Raw genomic sequence first — 23,293 nt, 5'->3', positions numbered from 1 at the left:
AGATACCACCCATATGCTGATAACTTTCATTAATATCTCACTGCAAGTCCAGAAAACATGTACACAGCCATCGATCATGTAAATGCTGACTTACTTGCTTTATCAGAATGGTCGCAGAACTTAGGTCTCACACAACAACCTTCCAAAATTCAAGCAGTCTTAGTCACCCACAAAAGACTTATTACAACACAGCAAAGAGAATCTCTTCCATGCTTAATTTTAAACGACACCGAAATAACCTTTCTCCTTCTGCAAAGAACTTAGGGATAATCCTGGACCACCACTTAGACTGGACTGAACACACTACTGCAGTCTGTAAGAAAGTTTCTGCATCCCTTCAATGTCTACAGAAATATAAAAAAGTATTTCCATTCGAGCTTACGAAGAAGCTCGTAGAATCTCCAACACTCCCTATTCTCGACCATGGTGATGCTATTCTTCAAGGACTTTCGTACGAAAACTCTCACAGGCTTGAACTGGCGATGAATGCTTGCGTACTATATATTTGTGACGTTCGTTATTATGATCATATCACTCCAGCCTATGAACAATTATCGTGGCTACGTGCTGCTAAACGTAGGGACTACCATACTTTATGTTTACTCCATCGTCTTCTCAATCATCAGGCTCCCTCTTACTTATCTTCAGCCATTGCATAGCACAGCAGAAATACTCGTCCTCAACAAAGTAAGATCCTCTCAGTATCACCACACAACACCGTCATGTTTTCGAAATCATTTTCTGTATCCGGAACCCGACTTCGGAACAATCTTCCTCAAAATATCGGAGAAATTAAATCACTTCCAGGCTTCAAAAAGCAGCTAATGGTTCACCTTCTCTTGCAATAGCTATCTCTCCCACATGCTGGTCTGCAGCCCTCACTCTTCAATCCCCACCCCCTAGAACTTTTCCCTTCTCCCCACTTACAGAATTATCCACTTAAATAAAGTCCTCTCCTAACAGCCACTATTACTGTCATTCCAATTTTATTATTCTTCATCCTTTCTTTTTCTGACAATACTAAACATGATGTAAGTTGCCCTAAACTAGTCTATATTATTTTTAATGCACTTTGTTTTATTATTACTGTTATTATTACCATTTATCGTTACTTTCATTATTGTCAACTATTATTTTGTTATTATTATTATTATTATTAATACTATTATTAAGATTATTATCGTCTCTAAGATTGTTATCATTTTCATGAATGTTTTGGTAATATATCTGTATGTGTTGTTCCTGGTCAGATGCAAAAGAGGGCCTTAAGGCCCTAATCCGGTCAGGCTAAATAATAGAATAAATAAAAAATAAATAATAGTTGTTCAATCAAAACTGTCTCTGTACTTCATATGGTTTCGATAATTACGATGATTCCTTTTTTTCTGGATCTGCATTACTACCATTCAAAACTGCCCAGTAACACCTTTCGACCGTATTTACTGGACTAAATTGAATAACATCCTGAGTTCCAATACTGAAATGAGATTCATTTTCTGTTCTTTTCATTATTATGTATATTGTCTCGCGCTGTATCCACACCTCTCTCGATATTCGGCTTTGTTGCAAGCGTTAGATTGCAATAATGATCATCGTGTACATACAAGGTGTCCCTTGCCTTTATGGTCAAAACAACTGATTAGGAACTAATGGTCGAAATGAATATTTAGCCAACGTAAATACACTACACCTTATGGTAACAACGTAAACTCACAGCAACAACACTGCCTGACAAAAAGTTAAGCAACCATAGGAGACGAGAAAACTAAATGAAATTTCATGGATTATGAGGTCATTTAATAGTATTTCAATGATCAGAACATCGTATCAGATTTATGGAGAAGATGGCAATATGCACCCATTTATTAGCATGACGTTGCAATCCATCCAGCCTTGATGCATGCACAGACTCGATTTCGAAGGATGTCATTTTTCTTTCGTATACGCTGCTGAGTCACGGTCGCCGACAACGGTTGTATACGGTATGCCACGGGAGTCAGTCACCCGCAAGAAACGCCGATAGTTCCGGCTGTCAGGCGACGTGGAAGGAAGACTGGTCCCAAAACACGGTCACCAATTATCCCGGCCATTTCGGATGCACCGATGTTGATGATTCGCTGTCATCCTGTCATCTGCATACTATTCCACAGATGACTGTTATGAAAGTTGAAGTTACCACTCCGCATAAACTGGCCTCACCTGTGAATAGGATGGATGACACAAATTCCGGAATAGAGGTTGCCTGGTGAAGAAACCAGTGACAAAACCGTCTGTCACTAGTAAGCCCTGAACACCCTGTAAGTGATAAGTGTGCATCGAAACGGGGACCTAGAAACGACAGGGACGCTTCGTCTCGCCGTAGTCCTCAGTGGGTCACAACTCCACAACAGGCCGCAGCAGTCCACCCACCCCACCGCCGCCCCACACCGGGCCCAGGGTTATTGTGCGGTTCGGCCCCCACTGGATCATCCCAGGAACGGCCCACACTAGACGAGTGAAACCGCAAATGTTGGCATGGTAGAGTAATTATGGTGTACGCGTACGTGGAGACAGTGTTTGTGCAGCAATCGCCGACATAGTGTAACTGAGGTGGAATAAGGGGAACCAGCCCGCATTCGCCGAGGCAGGTGGAAAACCACCTTAAAAACCATCCACAGGCTGGCCTGCACACCGGACCTCGACACTAATTCGCCAGGTGGATTCGTGCCGGGGACCGGCACGCCTTCCCGCCCGGAAAGCAGCACGTTAGACTGCCCTGCTAGCCGGGGGGTAAGTGATAAGGGTAGTAACAACTCTCATAGAGTATGTTCCACACTGTCGTCTGGCTTACCCTGTACTGAAGGGCCAACTGCCTGGTACTGACACGGCGGTCGCCTTCCACAGTGCTAATCACATTTCCCTCCAAGTCTGGCGTCCAAACATTTCGGGTACGTCCTTCACGAGTTTCTGCTTCCTAAATGGACCGTATCTCAGGCAAACGGCGAAACACTGTTCCAACCATTCAATGCGGTGGTTGTTGTCGGCAGGAATAGGTCTACTGATACGCCCGCGCTGCCCGCCCACCGTTGCCATTTGCCTTTCCGTAAGTAAACACCATGTCGGCAAGCTCTCGATTCCAATACGGAACCACTGAGTACGACGCTGCATCTTATCCACTACAAGATAAACAGCAGCAGAAATGAATGAGACAAAACATAACCAATTACGATGGCAGGGGAGGGCGTTAGAGCTTAACGTATGAGGAACAGTACCAGACTCTAGGAGGAAACCATGCATACTGTAACTGTGGCTGTATGGTACACCGCATATTAGACCGCAATCTCTGTAACAATGTTTGATTTATAATTGTTCTCTATCATGGAACCACGAATTGCGGAGATAAGTTAGTTAGACCTTTTTTGTTCCATATCCTGCCATCGCTCAATCCCTGGATTTTGTACACGGTGGACAAATCATCCTTTGTACTCCGTACCGCCACTGGGGTGGTGTTCATGTACCAGATTGTCCCACATATATTCCATCGGGGACATATCTGGAGATCTTGCTGCTCACAGGAGTACTCCAGCATCCTGTTGGCTGTTCGCAGTGACACATGTCATATATGCACGAGCAATGTTCTGTAGAAAAATGGCACCACGATACAGCTGCATGAGATATAAGACCTGAGGGCGCAGAATGTCTGTAACGTACTGTTATGCCGTCGGAGTCCCCTCAATCGCTCGTAGTCGTGACCAGAAGGCAAACCCACTAACTATCAACACCATGATGGCAGGAATAACACCGTTTTGCCTCCCCAAAACATTCGAAGACTGCAATCTCTCGCCAGGTCGCCACCATACTCATCCGCGATGCCGGCCGGAGTGGCCGAGAGGTTCTAGGTGCTTCAGTAGGGAACCGTGCGACCGCTACGGTCGCAGGTTCGAATCCTGCCTAGGGCATGGATGTGTGTGATGTCCTTAGGTTAGTTAGGTTTAAGTAGTTCTAAGTTCTAGGGGACTGATGACCTCAGAAATTGTCCCATAGTGCTCAGAGCCATTTGAACCATTTCAATAGGCATGCCTATACCAGTTTCTTTGGCGATGGTAATCCGTGTTAATGTGGAACCAAAAAACTGGTTCAAATGGCTCTGAGCACTAAGGGACTTAACATCTGAGGTCATCAGTCCCCTAGAACTTAGAACTACTTAAACCTAACTAACCTAAGGACATCACACACATCCATGCCCTAGGCAGGATTCGAACCTGCGACCGTAGCGGTCGCGCGGTTCCAGAGTGAAGCGCCTGGAACCGGTCGGCCACACTGTCCGGCAATGTGGAACCACAATTCATCGCTGGACACCAGCTGAACACAATACAAAGCCATTCGTCAGCAGTCCATGATTCCAAGTAAGGAACCACTGCAAACACAACAGTCTGTGTTGTGGTGTTAACAGCAGCCTACGCCTGGAACAGTAATTCCCTCGTCCTAAAGCTGCTAGTCTCCGACCAATGGTGTGTAATGATACGGAATGTTACAGGGAGTCCTTTACTTGCTCTTGCAAGACAGGTACCGATGTGAAGGGGTTAGGAAGTGCTTTGTGCACAATACGGAGACCCACCCTTGCCGTGATCAGGCGTGATCAACTGGAAGCTTCGCAACGAATATGCTTACCTTCATGTTCCCACTCAATATTGGACCATTGTCACATCCGAATGCCCCACAAATCTGAATATTACCTGATTCGACCAGCAGACGCAAAGGAGACCCACCATGAGACTCTGTTAAAACTCTGTCCGGTGCTGATAACGCTGTGTCACAGCAGTATACGGCATCTCTGTGTCCTTCACAGTGACCACTCGATATCTGTGCTGCTCACAACTCTTGTATACACGACCACAGTGACGACTATGCTAAACACGAACAACACCCTGGTGGCCGTTCTACCTGCAATAGGGAAATGCAACTCCAATCATTTACATATCCGCCGATGGTGAGCGTGTGTACGAAATTACACGGATATCTGGCCACGTCTTATGAGTGTCTTCCTTTTTTTGTCAGGAAGTGTATTCAAAGTCAAAATGCTTGAATAATCCATTAACGGAACTGAACTTTAGCATCAAATTACATCAGGCCATGATCTGCACACTTTGTTGGTTATAGGGGTAAAATTACTGCTCCAGTAATGCAGTCCGCACCTCATTCTACGGCACGTGCATTTCATGGGCAAGTTGACAGGCGGTTATTTACAAATATTTTCTCACACGATACAACATGTTCTCCTAAAAGTTTTTCTCAGTGACTAGACGTACCCAGGTTCTCGTGAGGTACTCTACCCGGTGACAAATTTCTTCTATTGAGGACAACGCCACACACGATTGACAAGCGCTTTAACATAGTGCCACAAGTGCCGCTTCTGTAAGCAGTTGTTTGTTATGTAACATGAGCATTTTACAAACAAGCATTGCTCAGTGAAGAACTCGCCCTACTTCAACTATTTATTTGCCAAAGAAAAATCATCAAACAGTCGTATGTTTACATAAGTTTTTATTTTATTTACGTGATCGGTTACGGCATCTAATTAATACTACCTTCAGGCTTCCATGCACGCCGTGTATAGAGAATCAGATACAGCGATGCATGCATAACCGGAGCCATCAATATCTGAATTCCGTGAATATTTTGTGGAGCATGACTGCGAAGATTTGACTACAACCGCATGCATCTTTGTATCTGATTCTCTATATATGGAGTGCATAGGGGCCTGAAGATGGCATTAATGAGATACCGAAATTGGTCGTGTAAATAAAATAACTCCGTCTTCAGGCCACAAGTGGCCCATCGGGACAATCCGACCGCCGTGTCATCCTCAGTTGAGAATGCGAATAGGAGGGGCGTGTGGTCAGCACACCGCTCTCAAATAAAATAGCAACTTCTGAAAAAATAGGCCGTCTGTTGATTTTTCATTGGTAACTAACTGACGGCCGCTGTCCCGTATCCACGATGTATCAACAGAGATTGAAGTATTTCTTTCGGACCTCTGGTTCCTTACACAGAACTCTAAGGTTATGATCCTCTACTGGCTGAACACTTTTGACCGAAAAGATATGAGAGAACTGGTACATTACGATATAAGCTGCACTGATGAACCCAAAAGTTGTGACCACCTGCTTAGTAGAGCTTGTCCATCTTTTGAACGTAGTACAGCAGGAATTCTGCGTGCCAAAGGTTGAAAAACTCCTTGGTAGGTATCCGGATGTTCGTGGCGCCGGATTTCTACGCACAGGTTACACAATTCCCGTAAATTGTGAGCAGGTTGCTCGTGGGTGTATCTTTGGCGTCCTTCACTTGTTCCATCGCGTTCAGATCATGCGAATTTCGTGGCCATGACACGAAAGTGAGTTCACTATCAAGTTCATCAACTACTGCAACACGAGTCTGGCCGTGTGACACGAACAGTTGTCCTTCTAAACGATGCCGTCGTCTTCGAAGAAAATATCAGAATACACTGATGCAACAGATCCATACTTACCAATTATATACAACAGCTCGCTCGGCGAAAGATCCATACCCAAAGGCTGGAAAATTGCACAGGCCACATCAATATTCAAGAAAGGCAACAGGAGTAATCCACTAAATTACATGTCCATTTCATTAACGTCGATATGCCGCAGGATTCTGGGAGATTGATTGTGTTCGAACATTATGAATTACCTCGAAGAGAACGGTCTATTGACACACAGTCAACACGGATTTAGAAAACATCGTTCTTGTGAAATATAACTCGCTCTTTACTCACACGAAGTGTTGAGTGCTATGGACAAGGGATTCCAAATAGTTCGGTTTTTCTGGATTTCCAGAAGGCTTATGACACCGCACCTCACAAGCGGCTTGTAATCAAATTGCATATTTATGGAACATCGTCTCAGTTATACGATTGGATTCTTGATTTCTTGTCACAGAGGTCACAGTTTGTAATAACCAATGGAGAGTCATCTAGTAAAACAAAAGTGATTTTATTGTGTTCCCCGAGGAAGGGTTATAGACCCTTTGCTGTCCCGTAGAAACATAAACGATTTAGGAGACAATACGAGCAGTCGTCTTAGGTTGTTTGCAGATGATACTGTCTTTTATCTTCTAATAAAGCCATCAAAAGATCTAGCAATTGTAAAACGATGTAGATAATATATCTGTGGTGCGAAAATTGGCAGTCGACCCTAAATAATGTAAAGTGGGAGGTAATCCACGTGAGTGCTGAAAGGAATCGTTTAAACTTCCGATACACCACACATCAATCAAATCTAAAGGCCGTAAATTCAACTAAATATCCAGGAATTACAATTAGAGACAACTTAAATTGGAAAGAACACTTGTATTAGTAGAACACTTAGGAGATGGAACAGATCTACAAAAGAGGCTGCCTACACTACACTTGTTTGTTCTCTTTTTGAGTGCTGATGCGCGGTGTAGGATCCTTAGTACATAGGATTAAAGGAGTACACGAAGAAAGTTCAACGAGGTGCAGTAGGTCTTGTATTATCGCGAAATAGGGGAGAGAGTGTCAGGAATTGGTGTGGACACCATTAAGACATAGGCATTTCTCGTTGTGGTGGAATCTTCTCATGAGATTCCAGTCATCAATTTTCTCCTGTGAATGCGAAAATATTTTGTTGATACCGAGCTACATAGGAAGAAATGATCTTCATAATAAAGGAAGTGAAATCAGAGGTGTTCGTTTTCTCCGCTTGCTGTTCGGGAATGGAATAATAGAGAATTAGTGTGAAGGTGGTTCAGTGAACCCTCTGCCAGGCTGCTAAGTGTGATCTGCAGAGTACCCATGTAGATGTAGGTGTGTATGAAGGGATACAGGTGGTCGCAATACCGTACACGTAGTGCACAGCTGCCACATTGCCTTCGAATACTACCACAGGTCCTATGGAGTCCCGGTTAACTGTCCGACCTGCGTATGTGCACACAACGAACTATCAGTTATAACAAGAAACGTGATTGGTCAGGCCAGGCGACACGCTTTCACTGAGCCACGGTCCAGTCTCGGTGATATCGCGCCCATGACAATTGTGATGATGTTGTGTCAACAGCGGGGTAACTACTTCAGCAGTCAGCGCTGAAAGGTGTCCTCCATAGCCCTTTTGCCTGCACCAGTATTGCGCTCTGTCATATCTGCCGCAGATCGCCGTCTATCCTGTTCTACAGAGCGCACAAGGCTTCGATCTCCATGTTGTGCGATGAGACGTAGACGTTAAACACTCAGACACCGGGCTAGAACAATCTAATCTGCCCTTTATTAAAGTCGATTTTGACACTGAGTTTCCCAAATATGCCCCGTATCCCTAGAATGATTTCCCCATTCGTCTCTCCTCCACTTAAGTAGTTTCCTTAACACTTCATATGTCCAAAATACCACCTGAAGGTACCTATTTAGTGGTCATCGGTTTATTTAGCTCTGGGTTAGGAATTATGGGTCATACGAATAGAACAGGGAACATTCTCCACAGAAGACTGTCGAATCAAAAGAACATTCCCTGAAAAAAGTTCTCAGTTTTGTATGAATAATACACTAATGGCCAACCTTGTGTGAATGCTCTGAAAAGCTAATCATTTGCATATCACAGCACCTTCTTCCTGTCGGTTAAATTTCGCGCCTGTAGTACGTCATCTTCGTGGTGTAGCAATTTTAACGGCCGGTAGTGTATATTCGCAGCATGTTCTCTGAGGAGGGAGTTCCTCTCACCACCTCCCCGCCTTCTTGAGAAGGTTCTCTGTGTGTGTCGTCTGCCGCGTCCGGCACAGAACACACGTGTAAAACTACTTTTTCTTCAGCTCGCTAAAACGGGCAAACTATTCAGCGTACAGTTATAGAACTGCCTTCACTGTGTTACGGAATAGTTGCACTACGTCTCGATACTACCTCCTTTACCAAAATACATTTTCTGACGATGTTACCTCATTTGCCGATATGTGGCATATTTTTTTGTTATTGAACTTAAGTGAACACAATACGTGAGCAAAGTCTTAACAATACATCACGTTTTCAGCTGCTCCGAACGACAACTCTGTCGGGGTTTTCTAATACGAGACAATTTTGTTTAACATGATGCCTAATAGTCCGCTCGCGCATCGAGTACTTAAACGTTCGACCGAGAGGTTTCTATACGAGAAACGAAACGCTAGATTTGTAATAAACCAGTTAGCAATATTAATGAATCGCTTACTTATTTATAACATAACATAATATAAGAATTATGCTGTGAGAAGACATGATGATGAACACCTGAGAATGTCAGTTACGCAGTTGGATGCCCTGTGGTGTATACCTAAATCTTCTTGCACACCACTTTAAAAACTTGGCTCAGCTAAAAAGCACAAAAATATTTTCAATTTCACGTAGTTTGAAAGTTCATCCTCTCTTCTTTTATCATTTCGTCTGAAAGCTCATCTGCTCTTCTTTCATCATTTTCGGAACGGAAGTTCACCAGCCAAATAATGCTTTTAATGTCAAACCCAAATAAACTTCTACAGTTTGTCCTTTCCCTTTTCCTTCTGGCTACATATACACTCCTGGCCATTAAAATTGCTACACCAAGAAGAAATGCAGACGATAAACGGGTATTCATTGGACAAATATATTATACTAGGACTGGCATGTAATTACATTTTCACGCAATTTGGGTGCATAGATCCTGAAAAATCAGTACCCAGAACAACCACCTCTGGCCGTAATAGCGGCCTTGATACGCCTGGGCATTAAGTCAAACAGAGCTTGGATGGCGTGTACAGGTACAGCTGCCCATGCAGCTTCAACACGATACCACAGTTCATCAAGAGTAGTGACTGGCGTATTGTGACGAGCCAGTTGCTCGCCCACCATTCACCAGGCGTTTTCAGTTAGAGAGAGGTCTGGAGAATGTGCTGGCCAGGGCAGCAGTCGAACATTTTCTGTATCCAGAAAGGCCCGTATACGACCTGCAACATGCGGTCGTGCATTATCCTGCTGAAATGTAGGGTTTCGCAGGGATCGAATGAAGGGTAGACCCACGGGTCGTAACACATCTGAAATGTAACGTCCACTGTTCAAAGTGCCGCAATGCGAACAAGAGGTGACCGAGACGTGTAACCAATGGCACCCATACCATCACGCCGGGTGATACGCCAGTATGGCGATCACGAAGACACGCTTCTAATGTGCGTTCACCGCGATGTCGCCATCATGATGCTGTAAACAGAACCTGGATTCATCCGCTAAAATGACGTTTTGCCATTTGTGCACCCAGGTTCCTTGTTGAGTACACAATCGCAGGCGCTCCTGTCTGTGATGCAGCGTCAAGGGTAACCGCAGCCATGGTCTCCGAGCTGATAGTCCATGCTGCTGCAAACGTCGTCGAACTATTCGTGGATATGGTTGTTGTCTTGCAAACGTCCCCATCTGTCGACTCAGGGATCGAGTCGTGGCTGCACGAACCGTTACAGCCATGCGGATAAGATGCCTGTCATCTCGACTGCGAGTGATAGCCGTTGGAATCCAGCACGGCGTTCCATACTACCCTCCTGAACCCACCGATTCCATATTCTGCTAACAGTCATTGGATCTCGACCAACGCGAGCAACAATGTCGAGATACGATAAACCGCAATCGCGATAGGCTACAATCCGACCTTTATCAAAGTCGGAAACGTGATGGTACGCATTTCTCCTCCTTATACGAGGCATCACAACTTTTCACGAGCAACGCCGGTCAACTATTGTTTGTGTATGAGAAATCGGTTGGAAACTTTCCTCATGTCATCAGGTTGTAGGTGTCGCCACCGGCGCCAACCTTGTGTGAATGCTCTGAAAAGCTTATCATTTGCATATCACAGCATCTTCTTCCTGTCGGTTAAATTTCGAGCCTGTAGCATGTCATCTTCGTGGTGTAGCAATTTTAATGGCCAGTAGTGTATTTTTTCTGACCTTCTGAGCAGTTTAAAATCTGGTATTTTTACTAGAAAACAAGCTCGGTAAAACTTAACCTCTCAACATAACTTACACAATACGAACTACGCTACAAAGTTTACTTCAAAAACTGAGAATTTTCTCCGTTTCTGAGAAACCTCGCTAGTTTTATTCATACGAAATCCTAGAACGTTCTTCACTTTGAGCATCTTCCCCCAAACTTTTACATTAACCGAGAACATTCTCAGGCGAAGTATTTTCTGCACTCACTTTATCCATGACAGTCTGTGAATGTTCTCCGAAATTCCGAGAGTAAAGTACGTTCTCCATTTCATTCATACGATCCAGTGATTCAAATAAAACAGTCTTTATAAACTTCACGTCTGTACTGTAATACAAACACTAGCAGCATAACATATCGCCTAGTTAGCTACTTACTTTAATTCGAATTTTTGGATTATACATGTTCATTTGAGATATTAACTCAATCTCTTTATTCCAGGGCAACGATGGCGCTAATCTTAGACTCGTGGATTAGAGAATTCCTGCTTGTCGTTTCCGCGGCTGCTCTCGCTATCTACCTATGGTTCGAACATGGCTTCAAATATTGGAAGAAGAAGGGCGTACCTTTCGTGGAGCCGAGCTTTCCGTTCGGAAACTTCAGGAAAAACATTTTGGGCCAGGAGACCCTTGGTGTTACGACACAACGCTTATACAAACAGCTACCAGGTACGTTCAAGCCCTGCGGCACGGGTAAGCTAGACAAAAGTTTTATGTATACTGTAAATTCTTCTTGTACGGTGTACATCATGATGAGGATACCTAGCATAAATAAAGTCTTCGGTAAAAAATTTTTTAACCCAACAGGTCCTACTCGATCGTGTAAACGTATGAGATGTGATGAAGGGACGGCTTTCAAAACGACAACGTGTGTGAATGTGTGTACCTGCAGACAAACAGAGATACTTCTACATGAACCAGGTTTTCGAGTTGCAGTAAGATAGAACTTCGTGTCATAGCGCAAATTTTTGTATTTTATTGCTTATTGGCACTTCTGTATCTTTTCTAAAAATAGTTGGAGACGCAAACACCCTTTGCAGAATCGGTGAACAGTAAATGCGTTTACATTTGTTTAAAATGCTTTCAGACCGTAAAAAAAAAAATTGTAGATAATGCTTGGCTTTCGGGTTGACTGCCGCATTACATATCATAGACACAGCAACTACCACATATACTGGCTCAAAATACACTACTGCTTCTGAAACATACATTGAAAGATTTGGGTACTAGCATTACATAGGAAGAATTAGCAGGACACAAGTCATGAAAATTGACTGACGGCCAAAAAAAGAGAACAGGTAGACATTGCAGCAGATTTTATAGATGGCTGTTGTGCAGCTCATCTTTACATTATGGGAGATGAAGAAACTGGTGCCTCCTGAAACAAATAATCGGCGAGAAGCGTAAACGAAGTGTATGTATATCTCTTGTAGGTGACTCCTTTTGAGATAGCGTCAACACGAAACTGTAAATAAGCTAGGAGGAAGCACGAGTTCCCAAACTTTTCCTCTGACGAAACACTTTGAGAATCTTTGTATTTTGGTGGATCATCATTAGTTTTCTGCTATATTAGCAGGTCCTTTGCCTCTCCATTTTCTGCGATCCATTGCTTCCTTCTTAAGGCTGCTCTATGTTGTACCGTCCATCACGTCATCCAGTATCTGAAATCTCTTCCTTCCTCTCTTCCTTTTCTCTTCGACATAACGCTCTAAAACTGTTTTTATCAGTCAGTCATTCTTTCTTAATATATGCCCAGTTCAATTTCCTTTTCTTCTTTTTATCACATCTAGTAACTGTCTTTTCTCTCCCACTCTTCTCAGTACCTCTTCATTTTTTACTCTGTCCATCCAACTCACTCTTTCCATCCTCCGCCATGTCCACATCTCAAAATCCTCCAGCCTTTCTCTGTCTTTCTTCCTCAAAGTCCATGTTTCAGCGCCATATAGAAGAACACTCCATACAAGACATTTTATGAGTCTCTTCCTGAGTTCTCTGTCCAGACCGCTGCAGAAAATTCTCCTTTTCTTATAAAATTCCTCTTTTGCCATTGCTATCCTTGTTTTAATTTCCGTGGTGCACTTCCAGTCGGTGTCTATCCTGCTTCTAAGATACTTAAAATTTGCACCTGTTCTAGTACTTCTCCATTCAGCACAATTTTTATTTCTTTATTTCCTCCTAATGCCAATACTTTTGTTTTCTTTGTGTTAATTTTCATTCTATAATTTTTTCCGTCCTCCAATTTCTACCCCTTTGTCATCTAATGAGCATTGGTCAATCATATTTTACAAGTAGAGATTGACAAGAGGATGGAACACATTGTTCATGTCGTAAGTTAATTAATTTTTTAAAATGGGAACAATCTGTTTTATTCGCTGATTATTTCAGTCTTAAAACATGACTAATAACACAGAAATCACACTAAAATTTTAAGAAAGTAGTAAGTATCGTCAAAAAGTCTAAAAAAATCGCTATGTTATAAAGTTTTTCGCGGAGCACCAGAGGAGAAAGAAGGCAGAGGACTGGGTGGGATGTCATGAGCTTAATAGATTTACATTTGCTAAATCAATAAAGTAACTTGCGTAAAAAGAGAGAGCCTTAGGCTCAAATCATAAAAAATAAAATTATCTAAAAAATTATCGCTAAAATATGAAGAGTGTAGAAAAGTGGAAGAGGGATGTCATAATCATACTGGATTTACGTATGGTAAAACATTATAGGATACTGTGTAAAAAGAGAGAACATACTGCTAAAGTTGTGTGAACTTACCGTTAAAATATTCAGAGTGTGGAACAAAAGATGTGTAAACTGCAAAAGGTACAAAATAATCAAATTACACACGGCCCAGTCGCGTCAACGTGACCATCGGTTACGTTCGACGTCAGCGTGCTATAACTATCCATGGACGGCAGGTGGCAGCACTAGCAGAGGAGGATAGTCAAAGTCTTCCCTGGCCACGCAGGAAACAATGCAATCGTTGCCGTAATGGGGAAACGATACGATTTGTTTGACTCGCAAGAGCGCATGTACACTGCTGGCCATTAAAATTGCTAGATCACGAAGATGATGTGCTACAGATGCGAAATTTAACCAACAGGAAGAAGATGCTGTGATATTCCAATGATTAGCTTTTCAGAGCATTCACACAAGGTTAGCGCCGGTGGCGACACCTACAACCTGCTGACATGTGGAAAGTTTCCAACCGATTTCTCATACACAAACAGCAGTTGGCCGGCGTTGCCTGGTGAAACGCTGTTGTGTTACCTCGTATAAGGAGGAGAAATGCGTGCCATCACGTTTCCGACTTTGATAACGGTCAACAGATGGGGACGTCTGCAAGACAACAACCATCTACACGATCAGTTCGACGACGTTTGCAGCAGCATGGACTATCAGCTCGGAGACCATGGCTGAAGTTACCCTTGACGTCGCATCACAGACAGGAGCGCCTGCGATGGTGTACTCAACGACGAACCTGGGTGCACGAATAGCAAAACGTCATTTGTTCGGATGAATCTAGGTTCTGCTTACAGCATCATGATGGTCGCATCCGTGTTTGGCGACATCACGGTTAACGCACATTGGAAGCGTGTATTAGTCATCGCCATACTGGCGTAGCACCCGGCGTGATGGTATGGGGTGCCATTGGTTACACGTCTCGGTCACCTCTTGTTCGCAATGACGCACTTTGAACAGTAGACGTTACACTTCAGATGTGTTACGACCCGTGGCTCTACCCTTCATTCAATCCCTGCGAAACCCTACATTTCAGCAGGATAATGCACGCCCGCATTTTACAGGTTCTGTAGGGGCCTTTCTGGATACAGAAAATGTTCGACTGCTGCCCTGACCAGCACATTCTCCAGATCTCTCATCAATTGAAAACGTCTGGTCAATAGTGGTCGAGCAACTGGCTCGTCACAATACGCCAGTCACTACTCTTGATGAACTGTGGTATCGTGTTGAAGCTGCATGGGCAGCTGTACCTGTACACTCTATCCAAGCTCTGTTTGTCTCAATGCCCAGGCGTATCAAGGCCGTTATTATGGCCAGAGGTGGTTGTTCTGGGTACTGATTTCTCAAGATCTATGCACCCAAATTGCGTGAAAATGTAATCACATATCAGTTCTAGTATAATATATTTGTCCAATGAATACCCGTTTATCATCTGCATTTCTTCTTGGTGTAGCAGTTTTAATGGCCAGTAGTGTACATTGGCTTTCGGGTCAGGGGTTGAGAAATTTCCGAAACAACAAAGTTTTTAGACAGTTCGGTTGCAGTACACCTCGCATGGCAAATTGGTACTATCCAAAACCAGCACCGAGGCAATTGTGGTGCTCAACAGACCATGGATGACAGGCGTGAGTGACGGTTGCGGAGATGTGTACGAGCGAGTAGACGTCCAACTGTTGAGCAACTGACCGATCCAAATAAACCAAGGAGCTACAGACAGTGTCTCCTGAACCACCGTTTAGCGAACATAGCTGCATATGGGCCACCAAAGATGGCGGCTCGAAGTGCATGTGCGTGGTTCGAAGGACACCAGCGTGAATTTGCCGTATTCGCCTCGCCACCAGATGCCTCTGATTTAAACCCAATCGAAAATCTGTGGAACTTCATCGATCGGGCTGTTCGCGCCATGGATCCTTAACCCAGGAAGATAGTGCAGCTGGCCACGGAGCTGGAGTCCGCATGGCTCCACATCTCAGCCGGTACCTCCCAGAACTTCACTGGCTCTCGTCCTGCACGTCCTCACTGCAAAAGATGGTTATTCATATTTTTGACAGATGGTCTTATTAATATGATTGGACCGCATAAAAGTGTGATTAAGTAAAGTAACTAAAATTGAATTAAGTGTTTCGAAATATTAGAAGCGGATAACTGAGTTGTACAGAACCAAATATATACATTTTCTATTTGTGTACTTCTGAAGTCTTATACTGTTAATGTTCTCAGATACTTAACTCATTTTTTTTAACTGCTAAGGTCATCAGTCCCTAAGCCTATACACTACTTAACCTAAATTATCCTAAGGACAAACACACACACCCATGCCCGAGAGAGGACTCGAACCTCCGCCGGACCAGCCGCATAGTCCATGACTGCAGTGCCCAGACCGCTCAGCTAATCCCGCGCGGCAAATTCATCTTTGATTACTTTATATAATTCTCCTTTTATAATTCCATCATTTTATACCTTTCACAGTTTACACATCTTTTGTTCCACGCTCTTAATATTACATAATTTTTTTTTATAATTTTAGAAGACAACTCTCTCTTGATACACAATATACAATAACGTTTGGCCAAATGTATATCAGATATACTCAGGGCATCCCTCCTCCACTGTTCTATACTCTTGATATGTTAATGATAATATTCTACATCATTTTACTTTTTATAATTTTAGCGTAAGACAATCTTTTTACACGAGTTCCTTACATATTTACCAAATTCAAATCTATTAAATTCATGATCTCCCCCACCCCCTCCCCATCTCTGCACCTCGCACCACTCTTCTGCATTTCCCCTCTTCTCCCTTTTAACCCTCTCCCCGCCCTCCACTATCAACCGATTTAAAATATTGACAGCCGTTACATACTATGGTATTCTGGTGTGAAGTTCTGATACTGACACGGCGGATTCCTGATGCAGCTACATGTGTAAATTCAACATTTATTTACAAAACATTTCCACTTTTTATAAAATAATAGTACATACTTAGTCCTGATCTGTTTTTAGATCTGAAGATAATCCAGGCTGTTCGAAACAAGTAAAACTGTAAAAAACAATGTACAACTGGGACTAAAAAATAAACAATGTATTAAAATTATTGTAAATTCTGAAATGGTCAGGTAGTTTCACAGTAGATAGTGAAAATCTGGTGATCGTTCAAAAATGGTTCAAATGGCTCTGAGCACTATGCGACTTAACTTCTGAGGTCATCAGTCGCCTAGAACTTTGAAGTAATAAAACCCAACTAATCTAAGGACATACCACACAGCCATGCCCGAGGTAGGATTCGAACCTGCGACCGTAGCGGTCGCTAGGCTCCATACTGTAGCGCCTAGAACCGCACGGCCACTCCAGCCTGCGATCGTTCAAGGACGGGAAAAAATTAGCTGAGGGGGTATACATCCCTTCGAATTACAGGTTAGATGCTGAACCGATTCTTCTGTACTAGACGAGAGTGGTTGTTTGGTATAATATTTAGGTTACAGGCAGAGGCTTGGAAGCACACTGCCTAACAAAAACAAAAAAAAAGCACCCGAAGTCATGTTCGGGTGTCAGTGTATTTTCGTATATGTACACGGCAGGTATATAAATGATAAGATCTGCAATTTTCTGTGACCGTGAAACGGCGACCAGTGAACACTGGCTTAGTTAGTGTCTAGTGTTGTTACATCTACAGCACTACTCTGCAATTCACACTTAAGTGCCTGGCAGAGGATTCATCGAACCACCTAGAGACTATTTCCTTTAGTTCCTTACAGTTTCATTCTCGAACATAGCTTGGTCAAAATGAACACTTAGCTCTTTCAGTACGAGTTCTGATTTCTCTTACTTTATTGTGATGATTGTTTATTTCTATGTAGGATGGTGTCATTAATTATTTTCGCATTCAAAGGAGAACGCGAAAAACGACTTTGTTTTAATGACTGCCACCCCAAGTCGCTTATCATAACCGTGCCACCCTCTCTCCTATTTCGCGATAATACAAAACGAGCTTCTCTTCTTATCTATAAAATTTCGGGCGTGCAGCCGCGTAAATACGACGTCTTCTTCTAATATTTCGGTTGGATGTCGTCCAACCATCATCAGAGTGAGGCGAGGGGACTGACTAGAGCGTCAGTCACTTCGGCTCACTCTGATGATGGCTGGAAGGTATTCAGCCGAAATATTAGAAGAAGACGTCGTATTTACGCGGCTGCACGCCCGAAATTTCATATGTCAGTCATTGCGCCACGAAAATATGGCGATGCACATCGAGCTGCTCTTCTTTGGACTTTTTCGATGCGATGTTAGTCCTATCCCGTAAGGATCCCGCACGGCACAGCAGTGCCCTAGGAGAGGACGGACAATCGTCATGTTGGTATTTTATTTAGTGGATCTGTTGCATCTTCTAAATATTCTTCCAGTAAGACACAGTCTTTGGTTTTCCTTTCCCATAACAGGGTCTATGTGAACTTTCTAATTTAAGTTGTTCATAATTGTAGTTTCTAGGCATTTAGTAGAACTGACAGCCTTTAGATTTGTGTGATTTATCGTGCAAGCGAAATTTATCGTATTCTTTTTAGTACTGACACTTTTCTTTGTTTGGAGCAAAATGGCACTTGCGCACCATATACATATCATGTCTAAGTCATTTTGTGATTTGTTTTGACCTACTAATGATTTTGCTAGACGGCAAATAACAGTATAAACTGAAAACAATCCAAGAGGGCTCCTCAGATTGTCTCCTAAATCATTTATGTAGATTAGGAACAGCATGTAGATTAGGAACAGCCTATAACATTTCCTTGGGGAACCCCAGTATCATTTCTCTTTTACTCGAAGACTTTCCGTCGATTACTGAGAGGAGGCCGGTGTGGCCGAGCGGTTCTAGGCGCTTCAGTCTGGAACCGCGAGACTGCTACGGTCGCAGGTTCGAATCCTGCCTCGGGCATGTATGTGTGTGATGTCCTTGGGTTAGTTAGGTTCAAGTAGTTGTAAGTTCTAGGGGACTGATGACCTCAGATGTTAAGTCCCATAGTGCTCAGAGCCATTTTTTTGAATACTGCAAACTGTGACCTTTCTGACCGAAAATCACGAATCCAGTCGCACAACTGAGACGCTACTCCATTGGCACGCAGTTTGATTAGAGCTCTCTTGTGAGGAACGATGTAAAAAGCCTTCTGAAAATGTAGAAGTATGGAATCAATTTGAGGTCCCCTGTCAGTAGCACCCGCTATTTCGTGCGAATAATGTGCTAGTTGTGCTTCACGAGAATGATATTTTTGAAATCGTGCTGACTATGGATCAACATAACGTTTTCTTCGAGGTAAGACTTAATGTTGGAACACAGTATATTTTCTAAAATTCTACTGTCTGTCGACGTCAATAATATGAGTCTTTAAATCATCGGATGACTCCTATTTCCTTTCCTGAGTGTTGGGGTGACCTATGTAACTTTCAAATCTTTAGACACGTGTCTTGGGACGAGCGAGAAGTTATATGTGATTGCTAAGTACGGAGCAATTGTGTCAGCATTCTCTAAAAGAAATCTGACTGGTATACAATCTGGACTCGAAGACCTGCATTAATTTGGTGATTTAAATTGCTTCACTGCACCGAGAATGTCTACTTTTAAGCCACACATCTTGGCTGCTGCTCTTGATTCCAGTTCTGTATTATTTAATTCACTGTCTTTGGTGACAGAATTTCGGAAAACCGTGTTTAGTAATTAGTTTCCAGTGGCACTGTTATCAGTAATATTATCACTGGTACCGCGAAGTATAGATATACGAGGCCTGTTCAGAAAGTAAGCTCCGATTGATTGCCAAATTGAAACCACAGTGAACATCAGAAATCTTATACTTGTAACAATTAGCTACACCTTTCAGCTACTTCTCTACGTAGTCGCCGTTTTGACTTAGACTTTTGTCATAGCGTTGTACCAACTTTTCAATAGCCTCATCATAGAAGGCAGCCGCCAGTGCTTTCCGCCAATTCTCCACGCTGGCCTACACCTCGTTGTCTGTGTCAAAATGTTGTCTTCAAAGACAGCGGTTCATGTGACCAGAGATGAAACTCAGGGGGAGACAATTGCGGACTGTATTGTGGGTAATCTCACATTTCCATTTGAAAACGATGCAGGAGCATCTTCATTGCCCCTGCAGAATGCGGCTGAGAATTGTCTTGAAGAAGAAACAGCACGACAGTTATGTAATGTTAGCTGCATAGCTTCAGGTGAAATTTCTCACCAGGCCCTCGTACTTGGCGGCAGACACTATTTGCTAGACATCTTTACGCACTCACTGCGAGCTCGGAAATGAGAAGAGCGACGTGATGCTAACTGGGGTTGTACTAGAGACACTACCCAACACATCTGTGCAAAGCTTTATCGGATTTTCATAGTCGTTTCCATTTCGCGACCGATCGGAGCTTACTTTCTGAACGCCCCTCGTAGATTATGTCTTGCCACTGGTGGACTTCACATATGACCAGTATCGCCTTAGATCTTCTGCCGGATTTCGAGACAGAGTTTCGTTGAGGATGCTGCTAAAAGCATCTCGCTTTGAAGTTTGTCCTAAGTTTCGAGCTTCTGTAAAACATCGCCAATCTTGGAGATTGCGCGTTCTTTTAAAGGTTTGGCATGCTTTTTTTTCTCATTGCTTCTACAACAAAGTTCTGACCGGTTTTGATGGCGGTGGAGGATAAGTACCATCTTCTATTAACTTATTTTTTATAACTTTCTCACTTCCCGTTGATACTATTTCTTTGAATTTAAGCCATATTTGATGTACAGTTACGTAATGGAGAACTCTCTTAGCAAGATGTTATGCCAATTCTTCTCTGCTGTTTTAAATAGACATATTTTGCGTTTGTTTTTGGCGGATTTGGATGTTAGAGTATTCAGTGTCGCTCCAACGATCTTGTGGCCACTAATCCCTGGATCCGTCAAGATGCTCCCTATCTGCTCAAGATTATTTGTCGCGAAGAGGTCAAACATGTTTTCGTAACTACTCAGACTTCGAGAGGGCTCTTGAACTAGCCGTTCAAAATCATATTCGGAGAAAGCATTTAGCACGATTTCGGACAATGTTTTACGCCTACCACCTACTTAAACATGTATTTTCGCTAAACTGAAGTCACCCCTAACTCCTGTATGAGTGAGGTCTGATAAGATAAGGAATGAGGAGGTTCTCTGCAAAATCAGTGGGGAAGGAAATAGGCCCTATACGGAAAACACCGACAAGAAGAAGGCACAAGATGATAGGACATCTGCTAAGACGTCAGGGGATAACTTCCATGATAGTAGATGGAGCGTAGAAGGTGAAAACAGTATAGGAAAACAGAGGTTGGAATATATCCAGCAAATAACTGATGATGTAAGTTGCAAGTGCTATTCTGTGACGAAAAGGTTGACACAAGAGAGTCAGAAGACCGATGACTCAAAAACTAAGAAAAAAAGGAATGAATCGGTATCTATTTGAAAAGAGAATCATGTTTTCTTTGAACTGTTCAGCAACTGGATCGTCTGAGTCGGAGGGTCGGTAAAAGAAAATAGGCGTGGTGGGGTATGTAAATGGCGTCAGATCCATCAAATGTTGAGTAACCCCCCTGAAGAACACGGATTACCGTATATTCGGTTGAGAGAGAGTTATCAGCAGCTGACACAATTTTAAAGGGGCACCATTGTGGGTTTACATTTTACATCGGTCTAATCATGTAATATCGAGATTTCTGGGACATTTGCATGTGACAGTGGTAATGTTGTATTTCATGGGAACGTCGTCAGGGCTCCACTTCACCACACCTGACCACCGCAAATGGAGGATTGTTGTTCTGTGCACCAATCACATCGTAACTCCTTCACACCTACGATTGGAATTCCCTGCAACATTCTGTGTCATCCCGCACCGTTTGTTGGAGACTAGCAGCAACCGAGTTAGGGAATTAACTTCCTTGTGTGGGCTGTCGTTAACACGACAACACAGACGCGTGCGCCTGGAGTGTTGTCGTGACGGAGAAGTATGGACTGCTGATCAATGATGTCATATTATACTAGTGGCCATTAAAATTGCTACACCAAGAACTGCAGTTGATAAACGGGTATTCACTGGACAAATATATTATACCAGAACTGACACGTGATTACATTTTCACGCAATTTGGGTACATAGATCCTGAGAAATCTGTTCCCTGAACACCAACCTCTGGCCGTAATAACGGCCTTGATACGCCTGGGCATTGAGTCAAACAGAGCTTGGATGGCGTGTACAGGTACAGCTGCCCATGCAGCTTTTACGCGATACCACAGTTCATCAAGAGTAGTGACTGGCGTATTGTGACGAGCCAATTGCTCGGCCACCATTGACCAGACGTTTTCAGTTGGTGAGAGATCTGGAGAATGTGCTGCCCAGGGCAGCAGTCGAACATTTCCTGTATCCAGAAAGGCCCGTACAAGATCTGCAACATGCGGTCGTGCATTATCCTGCTGAAATGTAGGGTTTCGCAGGGATTGAATGAAGGATGGAGCCACGGGTCGTAACACATCTGAAATGTAACGTCCACTGTTCAAAGTGCCATCAATGCGAACAAGAGGTGACCGAGATGTGTAACCAATGGCACCCCGGCACCCCATACCTTCACGCCGGGTGATACGCCAGTATGGCGATGACAAATACACGCTTCCAATGTGCGTTCACCGCGACGTCGCCAAACACGGATGCGACCATCATGATGCTGTTAACAGAACCTGGATTCATCAGAAAAAATGACTTTTTGCCATTCGTACACCCAGGTTCGTCGATGAGTACACCATTACAGGCGCTCCTGTCTGTGATGCAGCGTCAAGGGTAGCCGCAGCCATTGTCTCCGAGCTGATAGTCCATGCTGCTGAAAACGTCGTCGAACTGTTCGTGCAGATGGTTGTTGTCTTGCAAACTTCCCCATCTATTGACTCAGGGATCGAGACGTGACTGCACGATCCGTTACAGCCATGCGGATAAGATGCCTGTCATCTCGACTGGTAGTGATACGAGGCCGTTGGGATCCAGCACGGCTTTCCGTATTACCCTCCTGAACCCACTGATTCCATATTCTGCTAACAGTCATTAGATCTCGACCAACGCGAGCAGCAATGTCGCGATACGATAAACCGCAATCACGATAGGCTACAATCCGACCTTTATCAAAGTCGGAAACGTGATGGTACGCATTTCTCCTCCTTACACGAGGCATCACAGGAACGTTTCACCAGCAACGCCGGTCAACTGCTGTTTGTGTATGAGAAATCGGTTGGAAAATTTCCTCATGTCAGCACGTTGTAGGTGTCGCCACCGGCGCCAACCTTGTGTGAATGCTCTGAAAAGCTCATTTGCGTATCACAGCATCTTCTTCCTGTCGGTTAAATTTCGCATCTGTAGCACGTCATCTTCGTGGTGTAGCAATTTTAATGGCCAGTAGTGTATGTTCAGTGATGAATCGCAATTCTGCACCACTCCGAATGCCAAGGGCTAGTGTGGCTGCGACCTGAGGGTGATTACGTTCATCTACTGTTTTGGAGAGGCTCAGCTTTGCTACTCGTGGCGTAACAAAGCTGTGGA

General features: G+C 43.5%; 1 protein-coding gene across 1 annotated transcript in view; it reads left to right on the top strand.

The window, feature by feature from the left end:
- LOC124615925 (cytochrome P450 6k1-like) overlaps window positions 1–23,293 on the top strand; it is a 111,002-nt gene that overhangs the window by 11,425 nt on the left and 76,284 nt on the right. Inside the window, exon 2 of the mRNA XM_047144109.1 lies at window positions 11,429–11,655. Within this exon, the coding sequence (XP_047000065.1) occupies window positions 11,436–11,655 (220 nt within the window). The 5' untranslated portion in view covers window positions 11,429–11,435. The remainder of the gene's footprint in view (window positions 1–11,428; window positions 11,656–23,293) is intronic.

The sequence above is a fragment of the Schistocerca americana genome, chromosome 5 (genome assembly GCF_021461395.2).
Source record: "Schistocerca americana isolate TAMUIC-IGC-003095 chromosome 5, iqSchAmer2.1, whole genome shotgun sequence".
NCBI classification, from domain to species: Eukaryota; Metazoa; Arthropoda; class Insecta; order Orthoptera; family Acrididae; genus Schistocerca; species Schistocerca americana.
The sequence above is the reverse complement of the archived record's forward strand: the minus strand, read 5'-3'. Positions and strand labels throughout refer to the sequence as shown.